At 49.6% G+C, this 17808-nt stretch overlaps 1 protein-coding gene across 3 annotated transcripts in view; it reads left to right on the plus strand.

Moving 5' to 3' along the window:
- Positions 1 to 4991, plus strand: part of LRFN1 (leucine rich repeat and fibronectin type III domain containing 1) — a 135440-nt gene extending 130449 nt beyond the window's left edge. For all 3 annotated transcript variants that reach the window (XM_081018749.1, XM_081018751.1, XM_081018750.1), the window contains exon 3: positions 3753 to 4991. In XM_081018749.1, coding sequence (XP_080874875.1) covers positions 3753 to 4626 — 874 coding nt within the window. In that variant the 3' untranslated portion in view covers positions 4627 to 4991. The remainder of the gene's footprint in view (positions 1 to 3752) is intronic.
- The last annotated feature ends 12817 nt before the right edge of the window (positions 4992 to 17808 follow it).

Here is a 17808-nt window from a genome sequence, read left to right on the forward strand (position 1 = left end):
TTCACCCGTTCCAGAGGCGCCATGTTCTGGCAGTGGGAGACAGATGTGGAGACCCAGCGAGACCCTGGTGTGGAGGCCCAGATACCTTGTTTCTTTGAAGGCTGATGCCGGCTAATCCTTTCCACTGGCAGAATGATGGATCCTGCTCTCTCCCCTCCCCGGCCGGATCAATCCATCTTCCCGCCAGGTCGCCTGGGCCACGTGCGATCTGTGTGTCGTTCTCCCCCCCAACATATCCTCTCCCCCCCTCCTGTCTTTCCCACCCCCAGAAAATTGCAGCTGTTGGTGACACGGTTCTATAATTCTTGGCTAATTGCCTGCTGCTCCTCAGGCCTCTCCATCACTCGCTCCTGCTAATAAATGGGAACTAATCGAGTGCTCTGCAGAAGTGCGGCACTTCAGCAGTCCGTGGACCACTTTGCAAGCCCCCCCCCCCGCCTCTCCCGCCCGGATCCTCCGCATCCCTCGCCTGCCAGGGCATAGAAAGGTGCTGAGCATCTGTCTTCTCCTGCCCCACCTCTGTTTAATTTCACTTTATTTTTAATTTATTTATTTGGTTGTTGTTTTTTCAACTTACAGCTTTACAATCACATAACCAACATACTGGTGGGACGCAGGTGGCGCTGTGGGTTAAACCACAGAGCCTAGGACTTGCCGATCAGAAGGTCGGCGGTTCGAATCCCCGCGACGGGGTGAGCTCCCGTTGCTCGGTCCCTGCTCCTGCCAACCTAGCAGTTTGAAAGCACCTCAAAGTGCAAGTAGATAAATAGGTACCGCTCCAGCGGGAAGGTAAACGGCGTTTCCGTGCGCTGCTCTGGTTCGCCAGAAGCGGCTTAGTCCTGCTGGCCACAGGACCCGGAAGCTGTACGCCAGCTCCCTCAGCCAGTAAAGCGAGATGAGCGCCGCAACCCCAGAGTCGGTCACAACTGGACCTAATGGTCAGGGGTCCCTTTACCTTTACCTTATCCAACATACATCATCATCATCATTATTATTATTACTTTAATTTCTATACTGCCCTATACCCGAAGGTCTCAGGGCAGTTTACATAAAATATCAAATACAGTCATACTTCGGGTTACAGCCGCTTCAGGTTGTGATTTTTCGTGTTACAGACCGCCGATACCCGGAAGTACTGGAATGGGTTACTTCCGGGTTTCCGCGGTCGCACATGTGCAGAAGCACTAAATTGCGCTTTGCGCATGCGCAGAAGCGCCGAATCGCAACCTGCGCATGCACAGACGTGGGTTGCGAACGCTGCAGGTTGCGAACGTGCATCCCGCATGGATCACGTTTGCAACCCGAGCGTCCGCTGTACGTAAAATCAAAACAAAACCAACAACCCAATAATAATAATAACCCAAAAGTACCAGCATTTTTAAAAAGGGTATAGGATGTAGATTGAGTCAGGCAAAGGCTGAAGAAGAACGTTTTTGCCTGGCGCCTAAAGGTGTATAGTGAAGGGGCCAGGCGAACTTCCCTGGGAAGAGCATTCCGCAGACAGGGAGCCACTGCAGAAAAGGCCCCGTTCTCGTTTTGACGCCCTCCGGACCTCTTGCAGAGGAGGCACACGAAGAAGATAAAAACAAGATTAAAGGAATCTCCTGGACTTCCCCCCTCCCCTTTGTGGTCCTATTCTTTTTTTTTTTTTAATAATTTTTTATTAAAGTTTTGAACAAACAAAAAAAGAAAAACAACACACACAAAAAACAATACAAAACTTAACAATAAAAACACAAAACATAACAATTTAAAAAAAACTCTCTTTTCCATTTCCAATTTTAAATACTTATTTTCTGGACTTCCTCATACCTCCCTCTTTTGTATTCCAATCTACGTTGTTTGTCCAGCAGTTTCTTTTCCACTTTTTTAATCCCAATCTTTAATTTAATAAAGCGTTAAGATATATAACTTCAACTTTTTTAAACCTAATCCTTGATCTTAATGTCATATAACTTTAAATTTTTCCCTTTTACTATCAAATTTCCATTTCTTATTGTCAGAAAGTTCTTCCTGACACTCAGTCGGAATCTCCTTTGGTGCAATGTGAAGCCATTGGTTCAGGTCATCTGGGCTCAGAGTGGCTGGAGCAAGCCAGTAAGAAGGGAGCAAGGATTCTTCAACATCAGCTTCGCTGGACTGGTCATGTTGTGCGGATGCCTGATGATCGTCTTCCAAAGCAACTCCTCTGCTCCAAACTTAAAAATGGAAAGTGTAATGCTGGTGGTCAACAAAAGAGGTTTAAAGACCATCTCAATGCAAATCTTTAAAAATGTAGTATAAACACCAACAATTGGGAAACATTGGCCTGTGAGCGCTCCAGTTGGAGAACAGCCTTGACCCATGAGACGTGCTAAGAGGAAGGCACGCTTGGCAAATCCACACCGGGGTCAACTCCCGCCCGGAAACCAATGTCCCCACTGTGGAAGGACGTGTGGATCCAGAATTGGCCTCCACAGTCACTTACAGACTCACTGTTAAGATCGTGTTCATGAAAAACAATCTTACTCAGATATGAGTGATCGCCAAAGAAAAAGAATATATGATGATGATGATGATTCAGAAAAGCAGAAACAAACTTCTTCCATCTTCCATGTGACTTCAGATATTAGAGGATGGCTATCCTATCTCCTCTCAGTTTCCTCTTTTCCAGGCTAAACATGCCCAACTCCTTCCACCGTTCCTCGTAAGGTTTGGTTTCCAGACCCTTGATCATTTTGGTCACCCTCCTCTGCCATCTCCCAGTATAAAAAGGGCTGTCATGTGAAAGATGGAACAAGCTTGTTTTCTCCTCCTCTGGAAGGTAGGACTCAAACCCATGGCATCAAGTTACAAGAAAGGAGATTCCGACTAAACATTACTTTCTGACAGTAAGAGCTGTTCGACAGTGGAGTGGCCTCCCTTGGGATGTGGTGGACTCTCCTTCCTTGCAGATTTTTAAGCAGTGGTTGGATGGCCATCTACAATGGATGCTTGAGTTGAGATTCCTGCATTGCAGCGGGTTGGACTAGATGACCCCTGGGTCCCTTCCAACTCTACAATTCTATGATTTTGTGAAAGTTACATAATAATAATAATAATAATAATAATAATAATAATAAATTTTTATTTACACCCCACCCTTTCCGGTTCAAAAACCGGGCTCAGGGCGGCTAACAACAAATTTAAAACACTTAATTATAAAGACATCATATAATACAATGTGAAAACATGAATGACAATAAAATTCAAAAATCAATTTGATAATCTCCAGGGCTAGCTGGCTGAATTGGTCCTACTTGGGCCAGCGAGGAGGCCAGGGGAGAATTAGCTGTGGGGTCTCAGAGCGGGTGATCTTCATAAAAGGGGAGGGGGAGGGAAGAGAAGGGAAGGGAAATAAAAGATCAGGCTGAATTCAAATTAAAGGCCAGGTGGAATAGCTCTGTCTTACAGGCCAAGCGGAAGGAGGTTAAATTCTGCAGGGCCGTGGTCTCCTGGGACAGAGCATTCCACCAGGTGGGAGCTATCACTGAGAAGGCCCTGGCCCTGGTGGAGGATAGTCTGATTTCCTTAGGGCCCGGGACCTCTAAACTGTGGTTATTCATGGACCTTAATGTCCTCTGCGGGGCAGACCAGGAGAGGCGGTCCCGTAGATACGAGGGCCCTAAGCCATGCAAGAATGAGGCCCGTGAGAGAGGAAGGGGTGGCTGGGTGCTGTTTCTAACCCTCAATTTGTTTGATCCCAATGTCTCCTTCTCTCCTCGCCCCCCTAGGATGATCCCCTCGTCCAGCAAGACCTTCCTGGTGAATGACTTGGCAGCCGGACGGGACTACGACCTGTGCGTCCTGGCCGTCTACGACGACGGGGTGACGTCCCTGACGGCCACCCGGGTGGTGGGCTGTGTCCAGTTCACCACAGAGGGCGAGGCCACCCAGTGCCACTCGCTTCACACCCAGTTCCTGGGGGGCACCATGATCATCATCATCGGGGGCATCATCGTGGCCTCCGTCCTGGTCTTCATCATCATCCTCATGATCCGGTACAAAGTCTACAGCGGGCAGGAGGAGCACAAGAAAGCCAAAGTCAGCAACGTCTACTCGCAGACCAACGGGAACCAGCCTCACGCCCACGCCCTTCCCCGCTCGGCCTCCAAGGACAAATACGAGACTCTCCAAGAAGTGGCTTCCAAGGAGCCTCCTCCGAGGGGGGACGCTGCAGGAGAGGCGCCCAGCCGCCAAGACGTTGCCTTGACGGAGCTGGACAGCCGAGGAGGCTCCAAGATGGCCACCAGCCTCCAGACGGTGGCCATCTTGTCTTCTGACGAAGGGCAGGCAGAAGGTGCCCTGAGGGGCTCAACGGTTTCCTTGTGCTTGGTCAAGGACGCCGGTTCGGGGCCGCCGTTGCGGGCCAAGATGGGCGTTGCTGGCGGCTTGGTGGGATTCCCCACGCGCGAGTTGTCCAGGACTCACCATCACCGGCACTCCTTCGACGGGGACTACTCGCTGTTTCAGAGCCACAGCTACCCACGCCGGGCACGGACAAAGCGACACATGTCCACCTCCCAATTGAACTCGGACGAGGACCCCCTGAGCCACAGGAGGGTCACTTTTAGCAGCACAGAATGGATGCTCGAAAGCACAGTCTGAAAAGCGGGGGCCGGGCGGCAGGGAGGGGGGGCGGACGGACAGACGGACGGACTTGCCGGACGCACAACTTGTTGGGGGCAGAGCAACCAAGGAAGGGAGACAGGGAAGGTGGCCGGGGGGAGAGAGAGACGCAGGCCGAAATATTCACGGGGGGCAAGGGGCGGATCCGGCCCGCCCCCCTTTGCCCCCCAACCTCTTCTGCAATCGACCGCTCGTTTCCAGAATCTCCTGCGGCGGTGCCTTAACCGAGCCACAAAGAGAGAGAGAGAGAGAGAGAGAGATTGAGAAAGGGGAACTGAACCATGATTTTTTCGCTGAAAGGGGGAGAAAGTTCGGTTTCCCGGAAAGAGGGTGTTGGGAGAGAGAGAGAGAGAGAGATAGGGGGGCTGTGGAGTGCTCAAGAGCATTGGGAAAGGGGGAGGGGGGTTGGGGGGTGGCGGGAGGCCAAGGAAAGACACATATGCACAGATGACACGAAAAACTAAACAAAGATCCTTTTCTTTCTTTTTTTCCCCTTTCCTCCTCTTTATGCATTAATAACTGTTCCAATAAAAAAAAAAAAGGAGAGAATTGGGGGGGAATTATTTCAGGAGAGAACTGAGCATAAGACCACAGAAAAACTACTACCGGGGTGGTGGTCCGACTTAAGGGAAGGGAGGGGTGGGGGGCCCCTTCCCATTTGCTGCACACCCCACCCCCAGGACCCACGGAGACAATATTCGGTTACTATATTTATTGTATCTGGCTGGTCTAGATAAAAAGAAATTCTGTGTTTGGTGTGTTCATTCATCGGAAAAGTCATTTGAACTCGTCGACCAACCCCCCCCCCCCCCAATTTCCCTGCCTTCGCCCCCATTTCTGCCAGCCCACGCCTCCCTCCCCACCCGCCCAAAATCTATGGTCCTCCATCTCAGCTGCCCCACTTTCAACATTGATGACATCCAGACTCCCCTTTCCTTTTTCCTTAAAACCTTTGAAATCGACCCTGTTCCCACCCCCATATAAAGTCATGCAAGATCCCTCCCTCCCTTCTCCCCTGCAACTCCCCCCCCCCATGCCCTCTCTTATTTCTTTTCAAGGTCAAACCCCCAAAAACGTTTGAGTGTTGATGAACACAAGTTTTTACATTAAAAACCTGTGCCTGCCACACCCGGCCATTGCCCTGACCTCTTTGTCCTGATGTCCCCCCCCCCCCTCGCCATCATCCATTCCCCGCCCTCCCAGTTCTCCCAGTGCCATCCAGCTCCTCTTCCTCCATCACAGGGTGTGGCTGCTTTTTCGGAGGTGATTAAATCTTTTGTGTGTGAACTGCAGCCCAGTCTGGTTTATGTTATTCCTGGGGTGGGGGGGGACAGGATATGGACTGGGGGGGGGGAGTTGGAAGTGTTGGCAAACAGGTCCAAGGACGCCCAGGGAAAGGCTGCGTTCGATTTCAATCTAATGCATTTTGCCAGAATCGGAGAACTGTAGAGATGAACGAGACCCCAGGGGGTCATCTAGTCCAACCCCCTGCAATGCGGGAATCTCGGCCCAAGAATCCCTGGCACCCAACCTCTTGTTTCAAAGTCTCCAACGAAGCAAAGTCCACCACCTCTCCAGGTCTTCTGTTCCACTGTCAAATAGCTCTCATTGTTAGAAACTTTTTCTTGATACGGTGGTACCTTGGTTGTCGAACTTAATCCGTTCCGGGAGTCCGTTCGACTCCCGGAGCCGTTCAAAAACCAACGCATTGTTGTAACCAAAATCTGCCCCTTTTCCCTTGTGGGGTATCCAAGAGCCCATGTAGAGTCCTTATGTGGGTTCCCTATTGGTAGGAGAAAAATATTGAGAAGCAAAGCAGCTAATAAGCCTGATCTTTATTGATCTGTTGCAACAGGGTGCTCCCCTCACCCGCAGGAGGGAGGAGGAACCCAGAACAATGGCGCGCAAGGCCTTATATAGACTCTTGAAATTGCCACCCTGTAGATCAAGACCACCTCCAGATACATCATACCTACATCACAGAAAAGGCGGTCTAAAACAGAAATTTGAATGTTGTTTTTCCTGTTTGCCAGATTATCTGATTTCCTTTCCTGATAGTCTGTCGCCAATTAAAATGCTGATTACTCAATTCCTGAGACAATGGGAAGCCTCCCTGCCCCTCCCCCTCCCTCCTTGCAGGGAAAACATTTGGTCAGTTGGGGAATCAAAATGGTTTCAGGTCGGTCTTCCTGTGCTGATCTATGTACATGCTTAGTTGGTACACTTATGAACATTACCATATATCTAAGACCTCAAAATTCCTATCATAGCGTGGCTTCCTGTTGTCTTTGTCCATGGAGTTTTCTTGTAAGGGATACTAGAGTGGCTTGCCAGTTCCTGCTCCAGGTGGATCACATTTGGTCAAAACTCTCCACTATGACCTGTCCATCTTGGGTGGCCCTGCACGGCATAGCTCATAGCTTCTCTGAGTTATTCAAGCCCCTTCGCCACGGCAAGGCAGGTGATCCATGAAGGGGATAGATCAAACCTCTCCATTCTGAAAGAAATCAGCCCTGAGTGCTCACTGGAAGGACAGATCCTGAAGCTGAGGCTCCAAGACTTTGGCCACCTCATGAGAAGAGAAGACTCCCTGGAAAAGACCCTGATGTTGGGAAAGATGGAGGGCACAAGGAGAAGGGGACAACAGAGGATGAGATGGTTGAACAGTGTTCTCGAAGCTACCAGCATGAGTTTGACCAAACTGTGGGAGTCAGTGGAAGACAGGAGTGCCTGGCGTGCTCTGGTCCAGGGGGTCACGAAGAGTCAGACATAACTAAACGACTCAACAACAACAAAATGTGGCTTCCAATTGGCTGCAGGAGCTTCCTGCACTCAAATGGAAGCAGCGTCGGACGTTCGGCTTCCAAAAAACATTCGCAAACTGGAACACTTGCGGTGTTCAGGAGCCGATTTGTTCGGGAGCCAAGCCGTTTGACAACTAAGGTACCACTGTATCAGTTGTCATCTCCAGAGTCAATTAAAGATGGCACCCATATCTCCTGTCAATCTCCTCTTCTCCAGGCTAAACAGACCCAGCTCCCTCAACTGTTTCTCACAAGGTTTGGCTTCCAGAGTCTCCTCTGCACACCTTCCAGCCTGGCACTATCCTACTTTGACTGCGGTGCCCAGATGATGTGCCCAGTTCACAGTGTACATTTTCTGGGCTTTTAGAGTGGCATGCAATGTAATAATAATAATAATAATAATAATAATAATTTATTATTTATACCCCGCCCATCTGTCTGACTTTCCCCAGCCACTCTGGGCAGCTCCCAATCAAGTGTTAAAAACAGTACAGTGTTAAATATTAAAAACTTCCCTAAACAGGGCTGCCTTCAGATGTCTTTTAAAGATAGGATAGCTGCTTATTTCCTTCACATCTGAAGGGTGGGCGCCACTACCGAGAAGGCCCTCTGCCTGGTTCCCTGTAACCTCACTTCTCGCAGTGAGGGAACCGCCAGAAGGCCCTTGGCGCTGGACCTCAGTGTCCGGGCTGAATGATGGGGGTGGAGACACTCCTTCAGGTATACAGGACCGAGGCCATTTAGGGCTTTGAAGGTCAGCACCAACACTTTGAATTGTGCTCGGAAACGTACTGGGAGCAAATGCAGATCTCTCAGAACCGGTGTTATGTGGTCCCGGCGGCCGCTCCCAGTCACCAGTCTAGCTGCCGCATTCTGGATTAATTGCAGTTTCCGGGTCACCATCAAGGGTAGACCCATGCAGAGTGCGTTGCAGTAGTCCAAGTGAGAGATAACTAGAGCATGCACCACTCTGGTGAGACAGTCCGCGGGCAGGTAGGGTCTTAGCCTGCATACCAGATGGAGCTGCCCTGGACCCAGAATAGACCTGCGCCTCCATGGACAGCTGTGAGTCCAAAATGACTCCCAGGCTGCGCACCTGGTCCTTCAGGGGCACAGTTACTCCATTCAGGACCAGGGAGTCCTCCACACCCGCCCGCCTCCTGTCCCCCAAAAACAGTACTTCTGTCTTGTCAGGATTCAACCTGTACTGTTGGATGTGCAGAGGAAACCTAACACACACACACCCGAAATTTGAATGCCACAAATTCACCTATTATTGGCAAATGCAGTCTTATGTTATGTGATGCCAGAGGATTAATCACCTTCGCTTTAACTGATTCGTCGGCTGAAATCAATCTGCACGTTGCCAGGCCTCAATAGAGCAAGCTTTCTAAAGGAAGCTACATGTAATTTTGTCTGAAAGAAGCTCCCATCATTCTTAGGCCAACCAGGGATATATATTTATTTCATTCCCTCTTAGGAATAGCACACCAGAGCCAAAGATCCCTTTCAAGTTCCAGCCCAGCTAATGAAAATCGAAGCCTAACCCATTATTAAAGCAAACCAGTATTTTAATTCATTGCAAGAAGGAGGCCGCAAGCGCTGCGCGTGAATCGTTTGCAAAATGTCGTAATCAGTCGCGTGGCATTTTTGCTGTGACTTAGCTGCGGGGCTGATAGAGGAATTTTAGTACAAAATATCTGGAGGTTGGAGAAAGCTCCTGTACACAGTATTGTTAATGGAGAAATCTGAGGGCTCCCTTGGACAAAAAACAAGGACACCAGCCAGGAATACCAGAGCAAAACAGCAGCCAGTAGGCTTGGTCTTTATTGAAGACTGTCGCGACAGGACTCCCACCTGCCACCAGGTGGAACAAGATGGAAGCCCAGAACAAGAGAGAACCCAAACTTTTATTAGCTGCTCATCCCCATGTTACACCCCCCCCAAAACTACATCATGGTTACATCATGAAAGGGGAGGTCTGGTGGCAGTAATCTGAGCATCCTGAACCCTGCCCCATGGCTCCCCTTGCCCCCCACCAAACACCCATCAAGTGTAACAAAAGAGATCTTTACATTTCCCTGTTTCCCAGCCAAGTTCATCCCACCCTTTTGTCTTCATCTGGGTTTGTTCTTTCTGGAATGGCTACCTGTCTGGCACTCAGGTATCAGGAGGCCAGGGATTATCACTCAGGCAGAGGGGCTGCTGAGTAGCTGAGCTCACCTGTCTATATGAATTTCTGAAGTTTTCCCAGTGAGCCAGTACATAGATGCATTTATCAGTGAATTCTTACATTTGGTATCGTGCAGCAGAGGCCCTTTGAATAGATAGGAAGAAACTGTGATGAAGTGTTTTGTGGGGACAAGTCACAAAAGCGATGCTGGTTTTGGTAGTGGGCTGCATGTGCATGATATCTGCTGGAGGGGCAACCCCTCCCCCAACCTATACATAAATCCCTGCAACAGTATATAGGAGGAGCCTGCAGGATAAGGGGCCAGGGTCCCACCTAGTCCAACACCCTGTTCTCACTATGGCCAAACAGATGCCCCAATAGGAAACCTGCAATCCGGATTCGAACACAAGACCCTTCTCCCCTCCTGCTGTTTCCAGCAACTGGTATTCAGAAGTTTTGCTGCCTCAAACCATAGAGGCAGAGCCGAGCCGTTCCTAGTAGCCATCGATAGCCCTCTCCTCCGTGACTTTGTCGAATCCTCTTTTTAAACCAGGCTTCCTCAATCTCGGCCCTCCAGATGTTTTGAGACTACAATTCCCATCGTCCCTGACCACTGGTCCTGCTCGCTAGGGATCATGGGAGTTGTAGTCCCAAAACACCTGGAGGGCAGAGGTTGAGGAAGCCTGTTTTAAACCATTCAGATTGGTGGCCTTCACTGCCTCTTGTGGCAGGGAGTTCCACAGGTTAACCAAGTGCTGTATGAAGGACTTTCTTTTACCCGTCCTGAATCTTCCAACACGCAGTTTCACTGGATGCCCGTGAGTTCAAGTGTTTTGAGAGCAGGAGAGTAAGTTTTCTCTACCTGCTTAATATTAATAATAATAATAATTTATTTATACCCCGCCCATCTGGCTGGGTTTCCCCAGCCGCTCTGGGCGGCTTCCAGCAAAATATTAAAATACAGTAATACATCAAACATTAAAAGCTTCCCTAAATAGGGCTGCCTTCAGATGTCTTCTAAAAGTCTGGTAGTTGTTTTTCTCTTTGACATCTGGTGGGAGGGCGTTCCACAGGGCGGGTGCCACCACCGAGAAGGCCCTCTGCCTGGTTCCTTGGCTTGGAGAAGTGATAGGGAGAAATCATAGGGTCCCTGCCCCAAAGGAGCTTACAGTTAGGCCTGTACGGAATGCAGTAGCGCCCCCTGTGTGTGGTTGTGGGGCAAAGCCACCGAGCTGCTCTCCCAACGCCAGTGTCACTGATGCGTGCCCAGTTAAACAGCGGCTCTGGTGGGCACCCAGCTGCCAATTCGACCCTTGAGTCAGTGTGAACCCCACGGCACCAATCTCACCACCGTTCTGCCCCATTCAGATCATAGAATCATAGAATCCTAGAGTTGGAAGAGACCACAAGGGCCATCGAGTCCAACCCCCTGCCAAGCAGGAAACACCATCAGAGCACTCCTGACATATGGTTGTCAAGCCTCTGCTTAAAGACCTCCAAAGAAGGAGACCCCACCACACTCCTTGGCAGCAAATTCCACTGTCGAACAGCTCTTACTGTCAGGAAGTTCTTCCTAATGTTGAGGTGGAATCTTCTTTCTTGCAGTTTGGATCCATTGCTCCGTGTCCGCTTCTCTGGAGCAGCAGAAAACAACCTTTCTCCCTCCTCTATGTGACATCCTTTTATATATTTTATATATTTGATATATATATTTATATATATCAGCAGCAGCAGCCGTTGTGACCGGTAGGGCAGAAGGCTGGGAGCCTAACAGTAGGGGGCGCAAGAGGCCAACTGATTCTAGTTTCCTCTCCTTCCTCCATCCTGCTGAGTTCAACACAAAAGGAACACCATTAGGTCACATTTATGCCATTTATTGACAGCGGTATGAGAACAGTTTTGGCTTCCCCCAGAGATTGCTGGGAGTTGTAGTTTTTGAGGGTGCTGGGACTTGCTAGGAGATTCCCTCTTCTCCTCCTAGAGCTACAAGGTCGATTGTTAAACTGCTCTGGGAATTGTACCCCTGGGAAGGGAAGAGGGGTCTTCTAACAGCTCTCCGTACCCTTCACGAACTATAGCTCCCAGGATTCATGGGGGGGGGGGGAGCCACAACTGCTTAAAGTGGTCTCAAAGCAGGGTGCAATCATGACCTTCGGCTGCATTCATTCAGCAATTTATTCCATTTACCCTGGCGTCTCCCTATCTCTTAATTTCCGTATTCTGTTTGTGCTTTCGCAAGATGTAAAAGCCACTTCTGGGAATAGAGTGGAAGTCCAGCTCTCCATAATCATCATCTAACAACAACAACAACAATTTTTTAATTTATATCCCGCCCATCTGGCTGGGTTTCCCCAGCCACTCTGGGTGACTTACAGCAGCATATATAAACAGCATATATAAAAACACACCAAAACATCAAACATTAAAAAACAGAATATCCTAAACAAGCAACAAACAAACCAGTAAATCAATAGAAACTAATAATAATAGCAATAATAATAAAAAGTTTACAGTTATACCCAAATTAAAATAACCGCCAACCCCAACTAAACATTTAACCAACACCAATCCAACCAAAACAAAACAGAGAAACCAAAATTCGAACCGTTTAAAAAATTGTAAAACATTTTAGCCAGTTGCCCCAACCCAAGAGTTGTTCCAGCAATCTCCCAGGAGCCTCCCAGGAGTGTCTTTTAGCAGTTCAGGGTGAGTGTGGACCCTGCCCCCTAGGCCCATTCCGAGCAGGTGCAAGGAGAAGACCTTGGAAGTGCTTTGAAACCCATTAAGCCCATTCTGAGCAAGGGCAAGATCTCTGGAAACCATTAAGCCCATTCTGAGCAAGGGCAAGATCTGAGCAAGATCTTTGGAAACCATTAAGCCCATTCAGAGCAAGGGCAACGTGAAGATCTCCTGGGAGGTGTTCTTGAGAGTGCAGGAGAGCTTGCCGGTGGTGGAGCTGGGTGAACGAAGGTGGAAAGCGATGGCTGATGTATCAGGATATAAGGGATTACGGGAGCCAACAAGGGCAAGACCTGTAAAGTTCTTTGAAAACCCAGCACGATGAATTGAAGGCACCTCTCCCAAGGCGGGACATGGGTGGCGCTGTGGGTTAAACCACAGAGCCTAGGACTTTGCCGATCAGAAGGTTGGTGGTTTGAATCCCCGTGATGGGGTGAGCTCCCGTTGCTCGGTCCCAGCTCCTGCCAACCTAGCAGTTCGAAAGCACATCAAAGTGCAAGTAGATAAATAGGTACCGCTCCAGCGGGAAGGTAAACGGCATTTCCGCGCGCTGCTCTGGTTCGCCAGAAGCGGCTTAGTCATGCTGGCCACATGACCTGGAAGCTGTACGCCAGCTCCCTCGGCCAGTAAAGCGAGATGAGCGCCGCAACCCCAGAGTCGGCCATGACTGGACCTAATGGTCAGGGGTCCCTTTACCTTTACCTCCCAAGGCGGCTGGATTCCCCACTTCCCCTGAACATAGAGTGATTCAAGAAACCTTTTCTTGACTCTTTCATACAGAGACCCCTTCCCTCCCACCCAGTAGCTTCTGGTCTCCCTGCATTGCTGGCATGTAGCTGTTAGCTGCTAATTACTTGCTTGCAAATGCCATTTCCATGTGTTGACCTCTGCGGCTTCATCCAAATACGCTTTTCCATTATCAGAGGGACCAGGTGCGATAGCCCTGCAGAGCTCATCCATTCTTGGAAATGAGGATAGCTGCCTGCTTGCTTTGGAGCTGATGAACAAGGGCGGGCAGCCGAGTGGGAAGAGAAGTGGTTTTTTGTTTTGTTTTCTGTTCCAGGGATTCATTTCTTTCTTCCCTGGTGAAGGAACAGCCTTGAACTGGTCGCCAGACCGTCTTTACTCCATCAATCGCAGATGGTGAGCTGCGTTTCCTCTTGCGCCTGTGTGTGCTGGACAGTGAGAGAGATTTTGGCAAGCTCAATATCACCGACGTGGTCTGCCTGAGGTGCGGGAGGCAGGAGAGGAAGATTAAGACGGGGCTCGGGGGGGGGGAGAGAATAAAACCCACCATCATTTCTTTTGCATGTATTTGAGCCAGCTGCAGTAGTCCAAAGACATCACCGAAGGAGTAGGTTGTGAGGAGGAATCCGAAGGAAGGAGGAGGTGGCAGCACTCTGTAAGCCTGTTCAGAGCAAGGGCAAGGAGAAGAAAGACCTGTGGAGTTCTCAGGAAACCATCCAACCCATTCAGAGCAAGGGCAAGGAGAAGAGCTTTGGAAACTGTTCAGCCCGTTCAGAGCAAGGGCAAGGAGAAGACCTTTGGAAACCGTTCAGCCCGTTCAGAGCAAGGGCAAGGAGAAGACCTTTGGAAACCGTTCAGCCCGTTCAGAGCAAGGGCAAGGAGAAGACCTTTGGAAACCATTCAGCCCATTCAGAACAAGGGCAAGGAGAAGACCTTTGGAAACCATTCAGCCCATTCAGAGCACAGGCAAGGAGAAGACCTTTGGAAACAGTTCAGCCCATTCAGAGCAAGGGCAAGGAGAAGACCTTTGGAAACGGTTCAGCCCGTTCAGAGCAAGGGCAAGGAGAAGACCTTTGGAAACTCTTCAGCCCGTTCAGAACAAGGGCAAGGAGAAGACCTTTGGAAACCATTCAGCCCATTCAGAGCACAGGCAAGGAGAAGACCTTTGGAAACCGTTCAGCCCGTTCAGAGCAAGGGCAAGGAGAAGACCTTTGGAAATGGATCAGCCCATTCAGAGCAAAGGCAAGGAGAAGACCTTTGGAAATGGATCAGCCCATTCAGAGCAAAGGCAAGGAGAAGGACTTTGGAAATGGTTCAGCCCGTTCAGAGCAAGGGCAAGGAGAAGACCTTTGGAAACCGTTCAGCCCGTTCAGAGCAAGGGCAAGGAGAAGACCTTTGGAAACCGTTCAGCCCATTCAGAGCACAGGCAAGGAGAGGACCTTTGGAAACCGTTCAGCCCGTTCAGAGCAAGGGCAAGGAGAAGACCTTTGGAAATGGTTCAGCCCGTTCAGAGCAAGGGCAAGGAGAAGACCTTTGGAAACTCTTCAGCCCGTTCAGAACAAGGGCAAGGAGAAGACCTTTGGAAACCATTCAGCCCATTCAGAGCACAGGCAAGGAGAAGACCTTTGGAAACAGTTCAGCCCATTCAGAGCAAGGGCAAGGAGAAGACCTTTGGAAACGGTTCAGCCCATTCAGAGCACAGGCAAGGAGAAGACCTTTGGAAACCATTCAGCCCATTCAGACCACAGGCAAGGAGAAGAACTTTGGAAACCGTTCAGCCCGTTCAGAGCAAGGGCAAGGAGAAGACCTTTGGAAACCGTTCAGCCCGTTCAGAGCAAGGGCAAGGAGAAGACCTTTGGAAACTCTTCAGCCCGTTCAGAGCAAGGGCAAGGAGAAGACTTTTGGAAACCACTCCACCCATTCAGAGCAAGGGGATCATGAAGATTTTCTGGGAGGCCATTCAAGGCAAGAGGAGAAAAAAGTTCAGTGTCATTTGAGACTGCAGGAGACCTTCAGGTGACCAGTGGTGGAGTTGGAGAGACGAAGATGGAAAGTGATGCCCGAGGTGTATCAGGATATATGGGTTAATGGGAGCCAACACCATGGAGGCTTCCAATATTGTTTGAGGTCGGTCCATTAGGGAAAACGGGGCGCTCCCTCCAGCAACTTCAATTCCTCCAAGCTCCCCCACTGCCTCCTTACTTTCATCTGGTCCAGCTGGCCGTCAGCTCCCCACCCCTTCGTCTCAGTATTCAAGAGGATGGGGACGGAGTAAGAATGAGCTGGCTCTGCCGTCATTGGCTCTGGCGCCACCTGCTGGTGGGCTCCCCGCATTCTGCCCTACCACTCTCAGTGGGCACCAACCACCGCTGCTGCTCCTTCTTACCATGAATGGGGCAGGATGGAGGCAGGTCACCCTGACACCCGCAACAGATTGCCCTCTGAGTGCCCAGCAGTGCTAAACATGGGGAGCGGACTGAAATTACTCAGCGGAAAGTGAAAGGCACCTGAGCGTGCTCAGGGGAAGCCGCGCAGTTCTGACCCCGTGCTCTCAACAGCGGACCAAAGGCTGGCAGGTGGATAGTCCACGAACAGAATAAAAACTCCGTTGTTAAGGAAGGGGTCAGAGCAACAGATGGAAAGGCAGCCTCAATATCTGTTTTGCAAAAGCGGGTCTGGGCTTGAGAGGAGCGTGTGAAATTTCAAACAGTGCCTGCAATGGAACGGGCAGTGCATGCAATAGATATTTGGAGAGAGAGAGAGAGAGAGAGAGAGAGAGAGAGAGAGAGAGAGAGAGGAGCAATCTCAAGCATTGGAATGAGGTTTCAGCAGTGTGTGTGTGTGAGAGAGAGAGAGAGAGAGAGAATGAATGGGGAGTGTCTCAGCCAATTAGGCATGTCATGTTTTGCATCTGCAACACGCGCATGTGAAGATTGAGATAAATAGCCCAAAATATTCATAAGCGCTCAAATTCTCCAAATTTCAAATGCTAAATGCTGGATTTGAACTTCGGAAGAACGTAAGGAAAGCCTGCTGGATCAAGTCATTTGCCTGTCTAGTCCCAGCATGCTGTTCTCACGGTGGCCCCAAAGCAAAGCCCACAATCAGGATTCGAACCTAAGACCATTTCCCCCCTCTTGTGGTTGCCATAGGAGCACTAGAACCAGTGGTCATCCGGTAAAGGTGAATGTTGGAAGATTGGGGGAGGAGAAAAGAAAGTCTTACTTCAGTCAGCACCGAGTTAGACTATGGAACTCCCTGCCACGGGAAACAGTGAGGACCAGCCACCTGGGTAGCTTTACAAGAGGATTAGACAAATTAATAGAGGAAGAGAGGGCTATTGATGGCTACCAGCCAGGATGGCTATGATCTGCCCTCCAACATCTGGAGGCATAAATGCTTCTGAATACGAGTTGCTGGAAATGCAGGAGGGGAGAGTTGTGATCTTGTGTTCGAATCCTGATTGCAGGTTCCCCATAATGGACATCTGGTTGGCCACTGAGAGAAGAGGATACTTAGGGCTGCCCTACATTTTCCCGGATATCAATGGGATTTCCAAGGTGAAATTGGGTTTTTTTCCTGAAAGGTGGATCTTAGGCAAGGCAAGTCATCGTGTTTCGGGGGGGGGGGTGACTTTGTTAAAAAAAAATAGCTCGGCAACTTTGGGGGTACTTTTGCAAATATGGCAACCCTAAATGGTGGACTAGCTGCATTCCTGGCCTGATCCAGAAGTCTCTTCTTATGTTCTTATCTTATATTCCGAAATATTTACTTCTCCATTCCAATTTCGAATGCACAATGTGGGGTTTGAACTTCAAATCCACGTGTGCGTGTGCTTTTTAACCTGGAATTGTACTTTTAATCTCACTGGCTATCTCCTGATTGCTTCTGTCGTGCATCAGGAATAAAAATCTCCTAAACTACCGGCTGCCAAAGATGAGATACCTTTGAACGTTACTTATCACGTTGTGGATATCAAATGCAGAAATCGAGCAACCAAGGTCAAACCCAGATATCAAGTACTGGGAGTAAGAGCGTTCAGAGGATATTTGAGATAAAGTGTTGCAGAAGAAAACCGAGGGGAAACTAAGCTCAGGGTGTATATATGTGTAGCTGAGCCTCTCTGCACATGCCCAGAAACACTCCTTCTAGCATTTCTAACTTTGTCAAAAGCCTTACTGAAATCAAGATACATTACGGCCACATTCCCCTGATCCACTGTGCTAAAAAGTCTATCAAAGAAAGAAATGAGATTCCTTGACCTTCCATTACAACCTGGGCTGTGTTGCACATGGTGCAGATAAACACACACACACACAAGCCCTGAATCCTGGAAACTGTCCTTGCAATGGACTTTTGTTTATTGTTTAGTCGTTTAGTCGTGTCCGCCTCTTCGTGACCCCCTGGACCAGAGCACGCCAGGCCCTCCCGTCTTCCACTGCCTCCCGCAGTTTGGTCAAACTCATGCTGGTAGCTTCGAGAACACTGTCCCACCATCTCGTCCTCTGCCGTCCCCTTCTCCTTGCGCCCTCCATCTTTCCCAACATCAGGGTCTTTTCCAGGGAGTCTTCTCTTCTCCTGAGGTGGCCAAAGTCTTGGAGCCTCAGCTTCAGGATCTGTCCTTCCAGTGAGCACTCAGGGCTGATTTCCTTCAGAATGGAGAGGTTTGATCTTCTTGCAGTCCATGGGACTCTCAAG

This window comes from Podarcis pityusensis (genome assembly GCF_964106645.2).
Source record: "Podarcis pityusensis genome assembly, chromosome: 8".
Taxonomy (NCBI): domain Eukaryota; kingdom Metazoa; phylum Chordata; class Lepidosauria; order Squamata; family Lacertidae; genus Podarcis; species Podarcis pityusensis.